General features: G+C 36.1%; 2 protein-coding genes across 11 annotated transcripts in view; one reads left to right on the top strand and one right to left on the bottom strand.

The window, feature by feature from the left end:
* Positions 1-16,395, bottom strand: part of Rev1 (Rev1 DNA directed polymerase) — a 45,355-nt gene that overhangs the window by 20,282 nt on the left and 8,678 nt on the right. The window contains exons 15-16 of one of the 3 annotated variants that reach the window (XM_081976364.1): positions 16,279-16,351; positions 6,523-7,185 (exon numbers count right to left, since the gene is read on the bottom strand). In XM_081976364.1, the coding sequence (XP_081832490.1) occupies positions 7,177-7,185; positions 16,279-16,351 (82 nt within the window). In that variant the 3' untranslated portion in view covers positions 6,523-7,176. Of the gene's footprint in view, positions 1-6,522; positions 7,186-16,091; positions 16,352-16,395 lie in introns of those variants that run through there. The other 2 variants (XM_081976363.1, XM_081976362.1) reach the window with 2 other exon arrangements.
* On the top strand, positions 1,524-16,150 carry LOC145726991 (uncharacterized). 8 transcript variants are annotated; one of them, XM_081976349.1, is made up of 26 exons: positions 1,524-1,665; positions 1,722-2,146; positions 2,202-2,372; positions 2,432-2,908; positions 2,975-3,138; positions 3,188-3,377; positions 3,427-3,813; positions 3,868-4,635; positions 4,681-4,992; positions 5,044-5,154; positions 7,450-7,776; positions 7,836-7,964; positions 8,017-8,202; positions 8,254-8,637; positions 8,690-8,959; positions 9,149-9,472; positions 9,558-11,132; positions 12,799-13,016; positions 13,070-13,229; positions 13,342-14,001; positions 14,057-14,197; positions 14,651-14,800; positions 14,901-15,312; positions 15,368-15,642; positions 15,699-15,894; positions 15,945-16,150. In XM_081976349.1, exons 2-26 carry the CDS (start codon positions 1,735-1,737, stop codon positions 16,090-16,092), a joined length of 8,547 nt encoding a protein of 2,848 aa, XP_081832475.1. In that variant the 5' UTR covers positions 1,524-1,665; positions 1,722-1,734; the 3' UTR covers positions 16,093-16,150. The 8 variants fall into 8 exon arrangements, with proteins under 8 accessions (XP_081832475.1, XP_081832474.1, XP_081832476.1 ...); XM_081976348.1 differs by having other exon boundaries at positions 2,963-3,138; positions 5,050-5,154; XM_081976350.1 differs by having other exon boundaries at positions 2,963-3,138; positions 13,070-13,142.

The following is a 16,395-nucleotide window of genomic DNA, read 5'->3' as shown; positions in this document are numbered from 1 at the left end:
AGAGCACAGTCTCGGCAGCCTGAATAAGGAGCTGAATTTGAAACTGAAGCAACTTCAAAACTCCCTGTCTAAACCTAAAGGTACTTTGCTGCATTCACCTGAACGAAATAAACCAAACAATAAACGAGCTTATCCATGGCAAAATTTCAACCTTACAAAAACATCACAAGTTAACTTGGAGCTAAAAATCAGCAACCTTACCAAAACACCATCCGACCAATCAATGATTAGCCAATCATCGTCAAACCAATCGTTAAGGTCGTTTAATAGTTCCAGTTTGACGTCGTTGCAAGACAAACCATGCAGAAAAGACAGTCTGGAAGCGGTTAGAAATCAAATGCCACTTCTTAAATCAATATTGAAGCAGCCAAAGTCGAGGAAAAAAATCGAAAAAGTCGTTAAGTTCAACAGCATTTCCACGATTTACGGTTCGTCTGAATGTGGTTCGGTAAAAACAGACGAAAGAATGCATAGCATTCTGTATCCAACAGTAGAAAAGCGTCCTACGACAGTTCTGCAGAACCAACTGGACGATGAACCAAATAGGGGTCGGTGTCAACCTCTTAAAGAGGAACATAGTTTTTTGTATTTGTATACGGGCAAAAAACCAAAAATGGCTTAAAATATATTGACAATTTTATTACTTGAGGTGTAGTATATTTTCGGTGGTTTTGGTTTGAAGTAATTATAAAATAATGCACAGCAGGTGTTCAAACAAACAACTTGGTGCGCAAAACGTTGCCACCATGCGTTCCATGATTAATTTGGTATCATTGCCTGCGTATGTCGCGTTGACGTATCATCATGATTTTTAGTCCATTCGGTCAAAATTAAAGTGAAAAATTAAAGAAAATGTATAAATTGATATGTGCCAATATCACCAAATCGCGACTCAACTTTACCGACTCATACAAGAAACTAGCACAAACAAAAAAATTACATCTGAATGGCGGTAGGTCTCAACCGGTTCTCGGCAAAGATTTAGTTGAGGACGAACTGCAAGAATGTATAGAAGACGACAACGGGTGAGTTCAAATAAGGTTTTGTGAGCACTGTTTGAGTGAAAGTTTGTAGAATTGCGGAAACATCAAAAACCACAAGTTCTCCGACAGTAGGGCAAAAGCGTCCCAGTTCGAGCAAACTAACCAGTTTTAAAACTCCCCAAACTTCACCGTGGAAGTTTCGAGAATACCCGAGATTCTATACAGGTTAATTTAATTCAAGGTGTGTAAATGTTTACCAAAAAAATAGTTCATTTAGGCAATGTTGTGATACCAGAACCACCCATCCCTAGTATTTCCAAAAAATATTATCATCTGTATTCGATAACAACGCCCAGCTTTAGCAAACGACCATTTTCCGACTCAAAACTTACATCTAATGAAAGAAATTACATCGAGGCGATTGAGGACATTGCCGACATTGAAACCCAGAAACGGAGAAATGAGTTCCAGTTTAAACCCATGGTGATTTAGTTGGTTTTAAATTTTGCCTCATTTAGTAGACTTTTTCTAGGATTTAACCCGTTTTCCTTCGGTGAGTGTTAACAACACTAAAGTGTCTAAAAAAGGGAAAAAAAATCGAAATCAGTTATCCAACGCATACAGTGAAGCACAACTTGACTTTGTCGAAACGATTTCGGATTCGTCAAGGATCAGCAGACGGGTAAACCCTCAATCTGCCTGTTCACTTTTACTTAACTCAACTAAATTTTCCAATAGAAAATTACAAGAAATGGAAGCAAAACTGAAAAAGCGCAAGTTACAGCACAAAATGGCTTGGAAAGGCATGGCACCCAAAACAATCACCTACCCCAAACTGATGGAGAACGTGAAGAAAACTAGAAGCAACCCCCTTGACAATCCACCAAACGAACAGGAGAATCCAAAAGAAGAAGCAGCAAAAGTTTTAGCAACCAATCAGCTTAGTGTCGATCAGGACTTTGAATCCTTGGTGAAAAGCCATCCCACCATAGAAAAAGCCAGCAATGAAGCCAAAATGCGGCTCAAGACAAAGTTTATCCAGTTACTGCTTAAATCTTCTAAGAGTGCCAATCCCGAGCCAGTTAATAAAGAACCTGAGCAGATTAATGTGATTCCAGAGAACAGCCAAAAGGATCCGGAATGTGTTAATATGGAAGAAGATGGTAATTTTTTGATTCTGTTTCTTTATAAAAGATTTAACTGAATTATTCTATGCAGTATCCAAAAATGTCAAGTCTCACCCAACTGCGCCATCCGATATTGAGACTTCAAAGTCAAGTTACGCTCGATGTCGTTACCCAAAACGAGTGTGGATAGATAACCTCAACATAAGCGGTTTAAACTTAGAGGAAGTCTGTATTAAAGATTCGGTCACTAAAACTGGTTCCGGTAATTACTCCTTTTATATAACCAGAAATAATACAACTAATTTCGATCAAACTCACAAGGACTGATTACCAGAAATTACGGTAAAGAGACCCCAAAACCAAATTATGAAAAAGTTGAACAGGAAGCCAAACAACTGTCCGGATTCGTTGAGAAGGCTAGAAGAGGCAAAAAACTTAAACCCAACCCGAAGTCAGAGGACGCAACTTTAAGCGGGCTGAAACAGGAAAAGTTGGAGCTGATTAAAGAATTGGATAAATTGGACGTAAAATTTGCAGAACTTCAGGGCGGTAAAGACCAAGTTGATAACCAGTCTACGTCCAATAAAGTGAGAAAGATTCTTACTGGACAAATGGGACATGAAGTACCTCCCAAGCAACCAGTAGATTTGGAGTTTGAAGATGATTTGAAGTGTGAAAAAGGCACAGTGAGAGGCTCTAAAGAGGCTACTAGTCCTAAGCTAATGTTAAAGCACAATCAACAAGGAAACAAAGTTTTGGAAGGTCCTAAAGCTTCTTTATATCATACAGATAAAAAAGGTGAGTTGTAAACGAGAAACTTGGTTTTACAAGTAAAATGTGATATTCAAATAGTCCGAAAAACAGACGGGATATTAGACTTTAAAAGAAAACCCAAAAAATGTAGCTCAGAGTCTTTGGAACCGGAAACTTTAGGCGGACGACACAATATAGATGGCAAGCCCACCGATCCAAACATCAGTCAGAGTGTACGCCCTTCTAGAAGCAACAAACTGGAAGAACCCACCAAGGTGAAACATCTAAAGTATTTTACGTAAAATGTTATGTTAATGAGTTTAGGTGGAGGAACTCAACGAGCAAGCCAACGAAAAAACCAAAACCTACAAGAAAAAACGGAAACTCCAAAAAGCCAGGCGCGAGTTTGAAGAATTACAAAGCCAAATCGAATCCTTGCCCTCCATGAAAATCAACAATATCACACCGAGGATTGACAAAACTCAGGATCGCATGGAAGAAAAAGTTGAAATAGGTTTGAACTCGCTCAAACTACCCAGCAAGCATTAACCTTTCATTTACAGCTGAGAAAACGAAAGAAGTGATTGAAGACATTAAACGTGAAGCTTCAGCAGCAGTTCCGAGAAAGAAAGTTGTGGTCAAGAATAAGATTATGACAGCCAAAGCAGTTTCTAGTAGCAAACCAAACATCCGGCCACGAATAAAAAGAACCGTTGAAGCTGTTAGCATGTCCATGGAACCGTCACAGGAAATGCCTAAATTGAAGGCGGAAATACCTAAAGTTCAAGAAATTGACGTGCATGTGAAGAATGCCCAAAAGGCCAAGAAGAACCTGAATGAATTCGGCGAGAGGAAGAAGAAGGAATGGAGCGAAATGCTAGCGCAAGTCTTTGTTGGATCCCGTGAGAGAGAAATCAAGGATAAAGAAGAACTTTCTGCCCCAGTTGAAAGTGAGTTGAATTAAGTGTAATCTTGTACAGGTTGATTATTTTTTTTGTTTTAAGGCACTGTAAAAGATCCCTCACTTGGAAAACAAACCGAACTCAACTACCCACCAACTGAACCGGACGCTAAAACTAACACTTGCAAAAAAATTGAACCAAAGGAGACAGACAACCAGAAGATTAAAGAACAACCAGTGTCTGGGGAGTCGAACTTCAAAAATAAAAGTGATGGAGGAAGTTTTTCTTACAGCGCCAATCACGCTGACTGTTTCAAAAAAGCAAAAATTGTCTTCCATAACGTGGAAGCTGTAATACCAATCGCTCAAGAATCCCCCATGCAACTGAATCCAAGACAAAATGATGTAACCCTCAAAGTTGAGGAACTTGTCACCACCATGCCTCCAGTTAGGCAAAGTCTAGCAGACTTAAACTCGCCACAAACAGTTGAATGGTTGAGCGTAACGAAAATTGTAAACTCAGCAAAAACAACTGAACAAAATATGGTACCTAAAGTGGTTTACGACAAAGATATACAAGCAAAACAGAGTAACAAAGAAGCGAAAAAGATGGCTTTACAGTGTCAAAGTGAATACAACACTAAAGAAATATCTTCTTCGAATAATTTACGGACTTTATCACCCAAAGAGGCGTTAAAGTTGTTCAGGGAGCAAGTTTTAGACAAGTATTTTGACACCATAGTATATCCAACTGTAGATCAGACAGTTTACACGCCCAAAGAACGCCTTATTGTGAATGATATAAAAGAAGTTGAAAAAAGCGAAAAGGATCACTGTAAAGAAATGGTGCAGAATTTCAATGATGAGTCTGGTAAGTGAGAGTATTATAGAGCAATTATTTCTTACATCAAAACAGATTCTGCAGTCATTCGACCGGGAGATGAAATCGTTTTCGTCCGTCAGGACCTTGAAAACCATGAAACCACTGATGCAACTCTTAAAGAACCATCAAACAACTTGCTGGAAGACATAAATCAAAACTCAAATGTTGCAAACCAATTAGCTGTAATGGAGAGTAGCATTCTAACTGAAACAAAAAAACAGATAGACGAAATTATGAAGAAAATTAACAATCTTGAAACGATGTTCAAAGAACAACAATTAAGCCTGGGAGAGAAGATTTCAGGTAACAAAGTGAGAATTCCACCACCACCAAAACCTCCAACAGGTAGTTTAACATGATTTGCTAACATTGTATAACGTATGTATTTACTGGAAGTTCTAGCAAAAGATCCAAAGGACATAAAAAAGGAGAAACCTAAAGGTCCTAATGATATAGTGTTACCTCCCAAAGTGCACGGGCCTGTGCCTGACAAATCTCCTTCACAAGGTTTGTATTAATTTATCATATTGAAAATTTTGACTGTATATTCACAATACATTTATCAATGTCTCTTACATGTTAAAAATTATAAAAATTCATACAACACACACGAAAGCATCCATTACCATCATACGAGAGCCAAAGGGAATATACAGGGTGGTCCAGTTTTAAATGTCAATAATTCACCAATCCATAGCCAATTAAAAAATAAGCTGACATTCATTATGTCATTTTCCTGAAAAGTGCTTCCTAAGGAAAATAAAATACAGTCCTTCAAATTTCTGTTTAAAAAATCGTTTTTTTTTTTGTCATAACTGTCAGACCATTGGAGCAATATTGATCAAATTTGGAACCAGCACTTTAAGTCAAAGACCCAAAACTAACCCAACCCAACTTAAAAATTGTCTTGGAAACGGAAAATTCACTTAAGAAGTTTAAAAAATATTATTGTAGCCAGTTTTCATAGTTTCCAGACAAACTAAAAGACTTTAGTTTTGAAAATTGAATTAGAAAAGATAAAAATTTCAGAAGCTTGAAAGTTGTGTTTGTAACCAGTTTTCATGCAAATCGAGAGACTTTAATACTAAAAATTGACTTGTAGACATAAAAACTACTTTTTCAAGAATTTGTTACAACAAATTCATACATTTAAACCTTAAAAATTGACTTGAACACCAAAAAATGACTCTGAACTAATGAAAAGTGACATCAGAAGCTTAAAATTTGCATTTGAAGTAAGTTTTCATAATTTGAAGACAAATTTCAATATTTTAGTCTTGAAAATAGTCTTAGATGCAGGACATTGACATTAGATTCATGAAAATTGTCTTGAAAACGAACTTTTCGTGCTTTTTACTTTGATTTTCATTTTCTTTCGAATTCTGGACTATTTTTAGTGCTTCAAAACTGCTTTCAGCTTGGAAAATTGAGTTTCAAGACTATCTTCACCAAGTTATTGACATAGCAAACTTAAAAAACAATTTTTACATTCCTCATAGACTTAAAATGACATTCCAAGCTTTGTCACTATTAAATCGACTTCTAGACACCTCAGTGCTAAAAATTCGGGTATTTCTTAATAAACTAGACTGGTTTTTAGTGTTTTAAGGCTGTTTTTAGTGCCTCAAATTAAGTTTCAAGACTTTTACAAAGTTTTTGACTTATCAGGCCTAAAAGCCAGTGTGTCCACTGACCATAGTCTTGAAAATGTTATTTCAAGCTTCTTCACTATTAAATTGACTTCTACACTCATAAGTGCAATAAATTGTAACATCTCTAAGAAATTCAGACTGTTTTTAATGCTTTTTAAGACTGAAAAATCGAGTTTAAGACTATTTCCAAAAGTCAAGTTTCTTCAGTAATAAAAGTAAAAAATTTTGGTACCAAATGCTACAATAATAGTCTTGCGAACTAATTTTTAGAAATAAAATAGTCCGAAAATTTTATTTACTTCTAGACTTGTTGTCCAGTCCAGAAAATTGAGTTGTACACCAATTAAAGTCTTGAAAATATACTTTTGGACTCTCTTTAATCCTAGTAAAGTCAGTTCTAGCATTAAAAGTCAACTTTTATATTATTTTTAGAAGTAAAAAATGAGTTTCATGCACAATACAATCTTTGTCTTGATTTCCGGACTTTTTTTAGTTCTTGAATGCCAGTTTCAGACACTCAACCAGGATGGCAGTCTGAGAAAGCGAATCATAAGACCATTCCTAGTAGTAAAAAAGTTTTTAGATTATTCAGTACAAATTTGGACTTTCACAAGTCTTGGATGTTCAGTTTTAAACTATAAAACGATTTTTTAAATTGAAATTTGGAGGACTGTATCTTCCTTAGGAAACGTTTTTCAGAAAAATGATATAATGCAAGTCAACTTATTTTTTGATTAGCTATCAAATGGTGAATTATTGACACTTAAAACTGGACCACCCTGTATATACGGACTTTTGTAGAATTCATAAATTGAAAACTGGGATATCTTATTACGGTCCTAAATTCTTCAATCTGTTGCCATCTCACATAAAATTGTTACCTTTTCTGAAATTTAAAACAAAAATTAAAGAATATTTGATTGTTAAATCATTCTATTCTATCAATGAATTTCTTATTAATGACTTTTCTGATTTTTCCCATTAATGACTTTAAGTATTCACATAAATGAAGCATTATATAGATTTAATATTTTTATATTATCAAATTCATTGACTATGACGTGTGTAAACCTTTTGTGTAAGCACGAATAAATTTTGTTTGTTTGTTTGTATCCCAAAAACATTTAAGCAAAATCTGTAATTTTTTTAGATTTGCTACAATCCAACACAAAACCTGCAACTGAATATAAGTCCTACGTGCTACAAGACGGTGAGCAGGACGCAATTTCCGATGAGCAACACAGAGAAAAAGTGAGAAAGTATTTTGTAAAGAAGTTTGGGCTGACTAGTGGCTCCAAAATCGCGAAAAAGGGAGGATCTGCGAGCACTCCCGCTTTGCAAATTGACGGCAAGTGTGCAACGAATGAGAGTGTTGCTAAAACGTCCAAGGTGCACAAGAGCACATGCAGTATTAACGAATCAGCAACGAAATTTCATGATGAAAATGGAAGCGTCAATTTGGAGAATTTAGAAAGCGGTATGTCTTTCTAACAAGTTAAATGTTTGTGATTCTTGCAACACACTTTTACTTCCCAGGTAAATTAACTTATTGGTCAGAGAATAGACCAATCAGCTGTCCGCCAGTTCAGCACAAACCTAGTAAGACCAAGGCGTCATTAAGATCTAGCAGCATAGACACTTTGGCTCAAAAATCACGTCGAAATGGTGTTTACCAATTCTATCTATTAATAAACCACAAATAATAGTCAACTTTTAGATTTAAGCAAAAACTACCTTAAGGCAAAATACTCTACTTTGTCGGGGCCCAACCGGTTCAGCCAAATCTCAGCCCTTCCAAAAGTAATGAAAAACATACCATTAGTAGTTGAAACTAATATGAATAAGCTCAACTGGAGGACAACTAAGAGATCAGCATCTGATGACAGTCGAGGAGAATCCAAAGGTGATTATCATAGATTTTCGGTGATGATTAATTTATTTGGAGTTATTCCAGATAGAGTTAAGTTAAAGTCGAAAAAGAGTTCAGAGCAAAAGCTTGAAGACAAACCCGAAACTACAAAGTCAGACGAAGACCGGGTGAGCTGGTCGAAAATTCTAAAGTCCAATAGTTCAATGGCTGTGAATAAAAAGAGACATTTGGCTAAAAACAAATCTGAAGTGATTGAATTGGCTTCAACTCTTCAGTCAAAGGAACTTTGTGCAGCCGACGCTAATCTTCAACAAAACGACCCAATTGCAGTGTTAAATGTGCGCTTAACACCAAACGGAAACCAAATCAAAGTCACTAAATGCAGTGCTGAAAAGCAGTTATTATCCGCAAAACGTGCTTCGAGTTTGACAGCTTCTAAAGCTGACTTGGAGAGAAACTCTGTAGCTGGTAATATAAAACTTCTTTCATCCCTTTATGTGTTAAAATAATGAAATTCTAGGTATTTCCACTACGTCCACACTGAACAAGTCGAGCGATAAAAAGCCTAGAAGTGTAAACCAGGAGACCGAGCAGAAAAACAAATCCGGTCCAGTAAAGAAAAAGGAAAAAATTGCTATTTTCCGACTGCAACCGGACGGTGAGGTGATGATAATAAAGAAGGCAGAAGACGTGGAAAAACTGCGAGAGAAGAAACCTAAACAGGAGAATAAGAAGTATATTGTCTACTTGACTGAATCACAAGAAAATATCCCTGAAAAGAAAAACCAAAGTAAGTGTGTTAATGGCAAATTGATATTTTAAAATCTCTTTGACTGTTATTATATGGGGACACAACAAAGAAACTAAAAGTCACATTTATCATCATCATAAGGTGTTTGACTACTTAGAAAAAAGAAGACATGAAAATGTACTGTATTCAGTACACACAAAACTATAGTGACTTTCTTCTTTTTTCTAGGTTGTCAATCTACGACAGTGCTGTTGGCCAAAGTCGAAGAAATCCTAGTTAAAAAACCGACAAAGAAACCCAAAGCGAAATCTTTTCCGACAAACGCGATTTGTGACGATCTTAACGAATTTTTCAAAACTGAAACGCCTCGCATAACTGCCAAAATTGAAACCATTTATGACAAACAGTCTTCCGTTAAAATTAGGGAAAGTAACAGGTTGAAGCAGTTTAGCTCTGGCCAGGAAATACAAAGAAAACCGCGTGCGTGGAAATCTCTATTTGGGGATGTAAATAGTTCAAATTTTGGGAAAGTTAAGGATGACTTTTTTCAACGTAAGCAAATTACTGTCAAATTCAGTGACAATAGTTTAGTTTAACGTTAAAAACTTTCCTTCTGAACTAGTTGTTTTTTTTTCAGAATTACCTAGTGAAACATTTATAGAACCGCAAAAGGTAGGTCGATTAAAACCAACTATAAAGCAGCCCCACAACATTGAAGGGTTACCAAGTACAGACACATTAACATCGGCAGAACCAGCAGAAAGCCTGGAACGTCTCAACATGAAGTACGCTGTTATGCTGAGAAACATCGAAAAACGCTTGGCCGAACGACGGAGAAGACTGGAAATTAACAAAGAGCAAATAGAACAAATCAATAAGATACTCAGTCTGGAGCCTGAGTGTGAAGAACCACCATTAACAGAGCCACTACTTCAAAAGGAGGAACCAATTGCAAAACCACCGACATTCACTAATCTACTGAGGAAAGCTACCAAGCCCAAAATCAGCCATAATGTTCAGAAGGATTCTGACAAGATTTCAGTAAAGAAGGAAATTGTTAAAACTAAGAGCAACCAAAATCCTCTTAACCTAGACAACCTCAAACCTAGGAAAATTGAACGTAATAGTGTAGCAGTTGAAGAAAACAAGGTATTTAGTAAGAAAAACTTGATTGAAGAGACAATTCTAGAAGTGGGCAGTCCCAGGAAAAATAAAGAAGTGACAAAACCTTTAAACGAAGTAAAGCCAAAAATTTACAAAACTGGAAGTGTCAATTACCTAAACAAGCCTAAGGAAAGAGATAACTTGTACAAGTTAGATGTTCCACAAACTGAAAACAACTTCAATCGAAATTCGCAATACAATTATTTAAGGGCACCGGAATTGAAAAACGTGGATATTGAAGAAAGTAAACTATTTGCCAAAAAAATGTTGATTTACGATACAATCCTGGAAGTGGGGAAAAGTTCTGCTAAGAATATAGGAAATAACTTCACAACATTAAAGGAGTTACAAAAGGGTGAAGTAGTAGCTGCACCAAAAATACCACTAGTCAATGAAATAGTAGTGCAGAAAAATCACACCCAACTTTTGAATAGTTTCAAGAGTGAAGCAGACACTGCTAAAGCTGTTGAGATGCCTCAGCCAGATATTTTGGATAGTGTTATGAAAGAAATGTCTAGAACAACCGTTAATCAACCCAAAATGATGGGTAACTCATACAAGTTAAAAGAACTGGCAACCCAACCTAAGTTAAACACCACTCAAGCGTTTGATTACATTTTAAAAGTTGGCGAACCCAGTAAAGCTAACTGGAAAAGTGTTAAAGTTGAAGAAAACCAAGTATTTGCCAAGAAAAGTTTAATTGATGATACAGTTCTCGCTGAGAAAAGTCTCGGAAATCAATCAAAAACATTGAAAGACTCCCGGAAGGGTGAAACAATTACACCAAAAATCACTTCAGTCAGTGAGGTTCTAGTGCAGCAAAAACAGACAAAACTTTTGGGAGCTCAAAGTGTTAAAACCCAAAAAGTACTTCTGAATGGAGGCAAGGAAGAAGCACTCAAAACTAAAAGCGCTAAAGGGGTTGATGTCAAAGTTTCTAAATTATCTTTGCCTATGGAGATTTCGCAACGGCTGACAAAGAAATATGAACTGGAAAAAGATGAGCAGTTTATGTCTGTTCAGAAGACGAAAATGAAGTCCTCACAAGGTAAGAGTGGATTTTAAAAAGGTGACAACTGTCACTAACGTCAAATCTATTAAAAATTTTCCTAGAGCCTACAAAAATGACGGTTTAACCCAGTTTTTGAAACAAGACGTGTTTCTGAGTTTTTGACAATTGTCACTAACGTCAAAACTGTTAAAGTTTGCCTAGAATTTGCAAAAATTACAGTTTGACACAGTTTTTGAAACAAGTACTTTTGAGATTTATGACAGTTGTCACGTAACTGTCTAGCTACATCCTGTTCTTAAACGACGTGGCAACTGTCAGTAACGTCAAAACTGTTAAAATTTGTTTTGAACCTACAAGAATTATAGTTTAACACAGTTTTCGAAACACGATGTGTTTCTGAGATTTATGAGTTATTTTGACAGTTTTCTCGTAACTGTCTAGCTAAATAGTGCCTTAGGACCACGTGACAACTGTCACTAACGTCAAAACTATTAAAATTTTCCTAGAGCCTACAAAAAATACAGTTTAATCCAGTTTTTGAACCAAGACGTGTTTCTGAGTTTTTACAGTTATTTTGACATTTGTCACGTAACTGTCTAGCTGAATCATGTTCTACAGGGTGGTCTAAATTGATTGTAGGATACTTAAAGGGTGGAGAGTACATAAAAAATAAACTTGAAAGTGTCATATAAACTATGGTCAAAAAGCGTCCCCTAGCAGAGCTAGCAAACACTAAAATATGTTCCTCAAAAAACAGCTTTTTTTATTTTAATTTCTAATCAATAACAACTAAAATAAAATTTGGTAAATTTGTCCCCATTTTGAAGTGAAAATTTGTAAATTTGTATTTTATTTTTTTAATATTCCGGACAGAAGAGATTTTTTTATTTACGCACAAGTGTTGGAAAATGACTGTATCTAAAAAACTATGCAAAATGAAAAGAAATGTCAAGACAAACATTTCTCAGGAGTATGGGCTATCACATGTGCCACATCAGAATGCCCAAAAATTATAGCTTATAGAAATTTGAAGCTGTCAAACTTTTTGAACGGCTCTTGTAGCTGTTCAGATTATTTTCAAAATTTGGAAAAATTTCCAAATAAACACTTCAACATAGAAAACATGCATACCAAATTGTATTTGAGTAACTTTTTTCGTTTAGGAATTAAAATTTAAAAAATCGTCTTCTTGCCTCATTTTTACAGTTCGCTAGCTCCGCTAGAGAACACTTTTTGACTAGAGTGTATATGACACTTTGGATTTTATTTTTTATGTACTTTTCATTATTGAATTATCCTACAATCAATTTGGACCACCCTGTAGAACCACGTTACAATTGTCACTAACGTTAAAACTATTAAAATTTTCCTAGAGCCTACAAAAAATACAGTTTAACCCAGTTTTTGAAACAAAATGTGTTGCTGAGTTTTTACAGTTATTTTGACATTTGTCACACAACTGTCTAGCTGAATCATGTTCTAGAACCACGTTACAATTGTCACTAACGTCAAAACTGTTAAAATTTGCTTAGAACTTACAAGAATTACAGTTTGATACAGTTTTCGAAACACGACATGTTTCTGAGTTTTTGACAGTTGTCACGTAACTGTCTAGCTAGCAAATTTTTTTGTTGCTGAATTTGGCATTATTTGATTTTGTTTAAACTGCTCACCATCTCAATAGGGAAATTGACTTTTTTAGTTAACAAAACAGATTCAGTTGTGAATGTCAAAGGGTTGAAAAACCCACCTCCCGGTAATAGTCACATCGATATTAATCAATGGAAACGACCCACTACAGTGATCACTCCAACTGAACTGGAGCAGCAAGCTAGAAGAGAAAAGCTACAACGAAGTACTAGAAAAGGTCGCGCAGAACAAAATGCTTTACGTCAAAAAATTAAATCTAGAAAGGACATTGTAAGTTCTTCACCGTTTAAACTAAAATTGACTAACATGATCGTTGGGTAAAGGTTGACGAAATTAACACGACAGCTGAGGAATTGAGAAAAAAACAGTATCGTAAGCCCTACGAAACGTTTAAAGGTACTCGCAGGCAGGAAATGTACAGACACGATGCCAAAGTGATACAGCCTAGCGTTGGAAGCTGTGTCTGGGGCAACAAGTTAAAAAGTTCAGTGATATAACATTTTAATAGTAGTTAAAGAAAAATCGCTAGGCTTTCTCACTCTGCATAACAAACACTAAACAAGGCTACACTTAAATTAGCTTAATTTTGTTATAGATTTAACACACAGTGACGAAAGTAAAAAGGAGTTTCACTGCAGTGCCACAAAAAACAACTCTGACTTCAACCGATTAATGTCAAAAGCAGAATTTTTGGAACTAAAAAGAAGGGCTAAAAACCAAAGCACTATCAGCTTACAAGAGCAAGAAATGCTTTACAACATTAGAGAAATACAGAAAAATTTGACTCATGATTTTAAAGAAGATGAAACCCCTAAACAAGATTTAATTAGAGACCAAAAAAACCTGGAACAATCTAAGAGTGAATTCCATACCAACACATTAAATGAAGACCACAGAGACTATTCTCTAGTACCTAAACAAACTTTCAGTGAGGAGATTTACAGGTGTCTGAGTGCAAAGCTGCGGACCACAGACAATATAGGACAACCTGAAGATTCTGCAGAAAAAGCCCATTCAGAAATGGTGGTTCCTAAACAACTCATAGGAGACGAGATTTACAACTATTTAAATACACAACCGCATACTCCAAAGAGACTTGAAAAACCACCCAGTAAAATGCAGTTGACCGAACGTATAGAAAATGAACTGAAAACCATTAACAAACCAATGAGGCAACTGACGGACGACGAGCTGCGGTTCAAAGTGACCCAAATGGCGATTTCAGCAGCCAAGAACGTGAAACTGGACACCCAAGGTTGAATTGTTAGGTTTTCTGTTAGCAATGTATTAACGGATGGTTTGATACGTAGATGTGAATATACAGCCTAAACCGGTTGAAGACGTGTGGTTAAATACGTTAGGTTCTGGAAGGACAAAGCTGGAAGATATTGCTAAAAATGAAAAGAGTTTTGAAGCATCATCTTCAAAAGTCAAGTTTGAGTTGGCATCAGGTGAGTTTTTTTTGTTTGTTTTTTGATTTGGATACTGAAACCTGTTTTAAAGAAGTCATCAGTTATGAAAATGTAAGTCCAAATCGTAGCGGGTTTTTCATGCATTGTTTTGTTTGAACCTCAGAAACTGCTTTATTTGACTGACAATTTAGGACTTTTATATGTCGATGGATAGCTAATGAAATGGGCTTTCTACCTATTTTAAGGATTGGTTGATGAGTTAAATAGTTTGGCCGCTAGAAGGCTTCAAACTTGACCAAAATTTCTTGTTCACTGTTTTTCATGCATTGTTTGGTTTGAACCTGAGAAACTGCCTTATTTGACTGACAATGTAGGACTTTTATATGTCGATGGATAGCTAATGAAATGGACTTTCTAAATGGCAGTTGCATCATCGACTGTGTTCACTGACTTTTCCATATAATACAATTGTTGTTGATTCTTGTTCTTTAGTTGACGAATCAATACTGAACCCAAAAACGGCAGCAGAAAAAATGGCCGACTTGAAACGTAGAAACAAATTAGCAAGACGTTCTCAATCTCAAGATTTAAAAAATATATCGACTCCAGACACTACCAAGCCTGAAAATCCAGAAACATCAGGTGAATAATATCTTTGAAAACCACAGAAACTTTGCATTAGACGTATTAAAACAACGAATAATCTTGAAATGAGCAGAACAAGTCTCTAATGTAGTTAAAGGTCCTGGTTCTACTTGTTTTAAGCCCCTTCAACGCTCCAACGAAAAAAATAAACCAAACAACATCCGCACTCCGGTCAGTTGCAGTAAACTTGTATTGGCAATGAAAACGCCTCAGTGTGCACTTAGAGATTGCTGCGAGTCTCTGGATACCACTTTACACGTGACTGCAAAAAGTACCCGCTTGGTCAGTTTGGAAACTTTGAAAATGCTGAAAATCGAAAATAAAGAGCGTACTGAAAATGAGCGGAAAGTTACGGATCGATTAGCCCGGTATCGACACCTTAAAATCTCGTACATGACGGTGGCCAGGCCGAGACGAAACAAAAACGAAAAGTTTTTGCCCGAAGTAGTAGAAAATTTCGAAGGCAGTAAGGTTACTGAAAAAGAAAAAGAGAAAATTTTGACCTACAGGTGTGTATCAACTTATAAGTAATCTAATAACAACTCAAAAACCCGCACTTTTTAGATTCGACCTATTAAAGCGCCTCAACAACGAATTTCAACAGCAATTAAACCAACAATTAACTACCAAATCACCACCACACTGTGACAGTTCGGCAGCAAGTCAAAGTGACATGAATCCAACAAAACCAGCTTTAAAAAGCGACGTTTACGACGCCTTGTTTAGTATCCTTAAAGCCAAGTGCACGAAAAACAAACCTCCTCCAAAAGATGGTAAAAAAGGCCCAGGCGGTTCCACAAGGCGGTACTGCACAGATTCAACAAAGTGTCCGGGGGATGGTACAGCCCTTAAAGCCCGTTTAGATTTAGTTGCATAATTTGTTTTTGTATCGCAGAGCAGGAAGAACAAATCAAAGTAAACGTGTGCAATACGGTAGTGGAGAATACTAAAGTGGAAACCAGTGACGCTAAAGAAGAGCAACTAACACCGCCTCCAAAATGTGGTTTTGACATTACAGAAGCCCTTCCTAAAGCTTTTGAAAATGCCAGCCCTAAACTAATAAAATCAGAGCAAAGTAACTTGTACTATAGGTAAATTAAGGCTAGTTTATTAGATAATAGCACTGAAAGTCGTAATTTAGGTATCATAAAATGTCTTTCGCTGATATACACGAGTCCTTAGCTGATAAGCGCACTTTTGCCGTTGAAGCTGCGCAAACAAAGAAACAAGAGGAGTGCGAAAAGCAAATGAAAACAGTGTCAAGTCCTAAAAGTGAAACCGAAAGCTAGATGTATATTGTTTTTTTAATGTTTTGGTTATTAAAAAATATTTTGTTGTCTATATAAAGTTGCTTACTGGAACAACATCACAGCCATTTTTGTCACAAAATATATAATTCAACAACAAAACTAATGCATAGAACAACACTTAAAAGAAAGATTATTAATATGTAAAGTTTTTCCATATCTGCTTACCATTCCTTGCTGGATTGCATTGACTATTGTAAAATAGGCCCGATGCCAGTTGCAGTCCAAGTCTGAGTAAGTTCTACAAAGTTACAAGTTAACCAACAAATATACTGACCAACTACT

Source organism: Ips typographus, linkage group LG3 (assembly GCF_016097725.1).
Source record: "Ips typographus isolate SLU linkage group LG3, UJ_Ityp_2.0, whole genome shotgun sequence".
In the NCBI taxonomy this organism is placed as follows: Eukaryota; Metazoa; Arthropoda; class Insecta; order Coleoptera; family Curculionidae; genus Ips; species Ips typographus.
The sequence above is the reverse complement of the archived record's forward strand: the minus strand, read 5'-3'. Positions and strand labels throughout refer to the sequence as shown.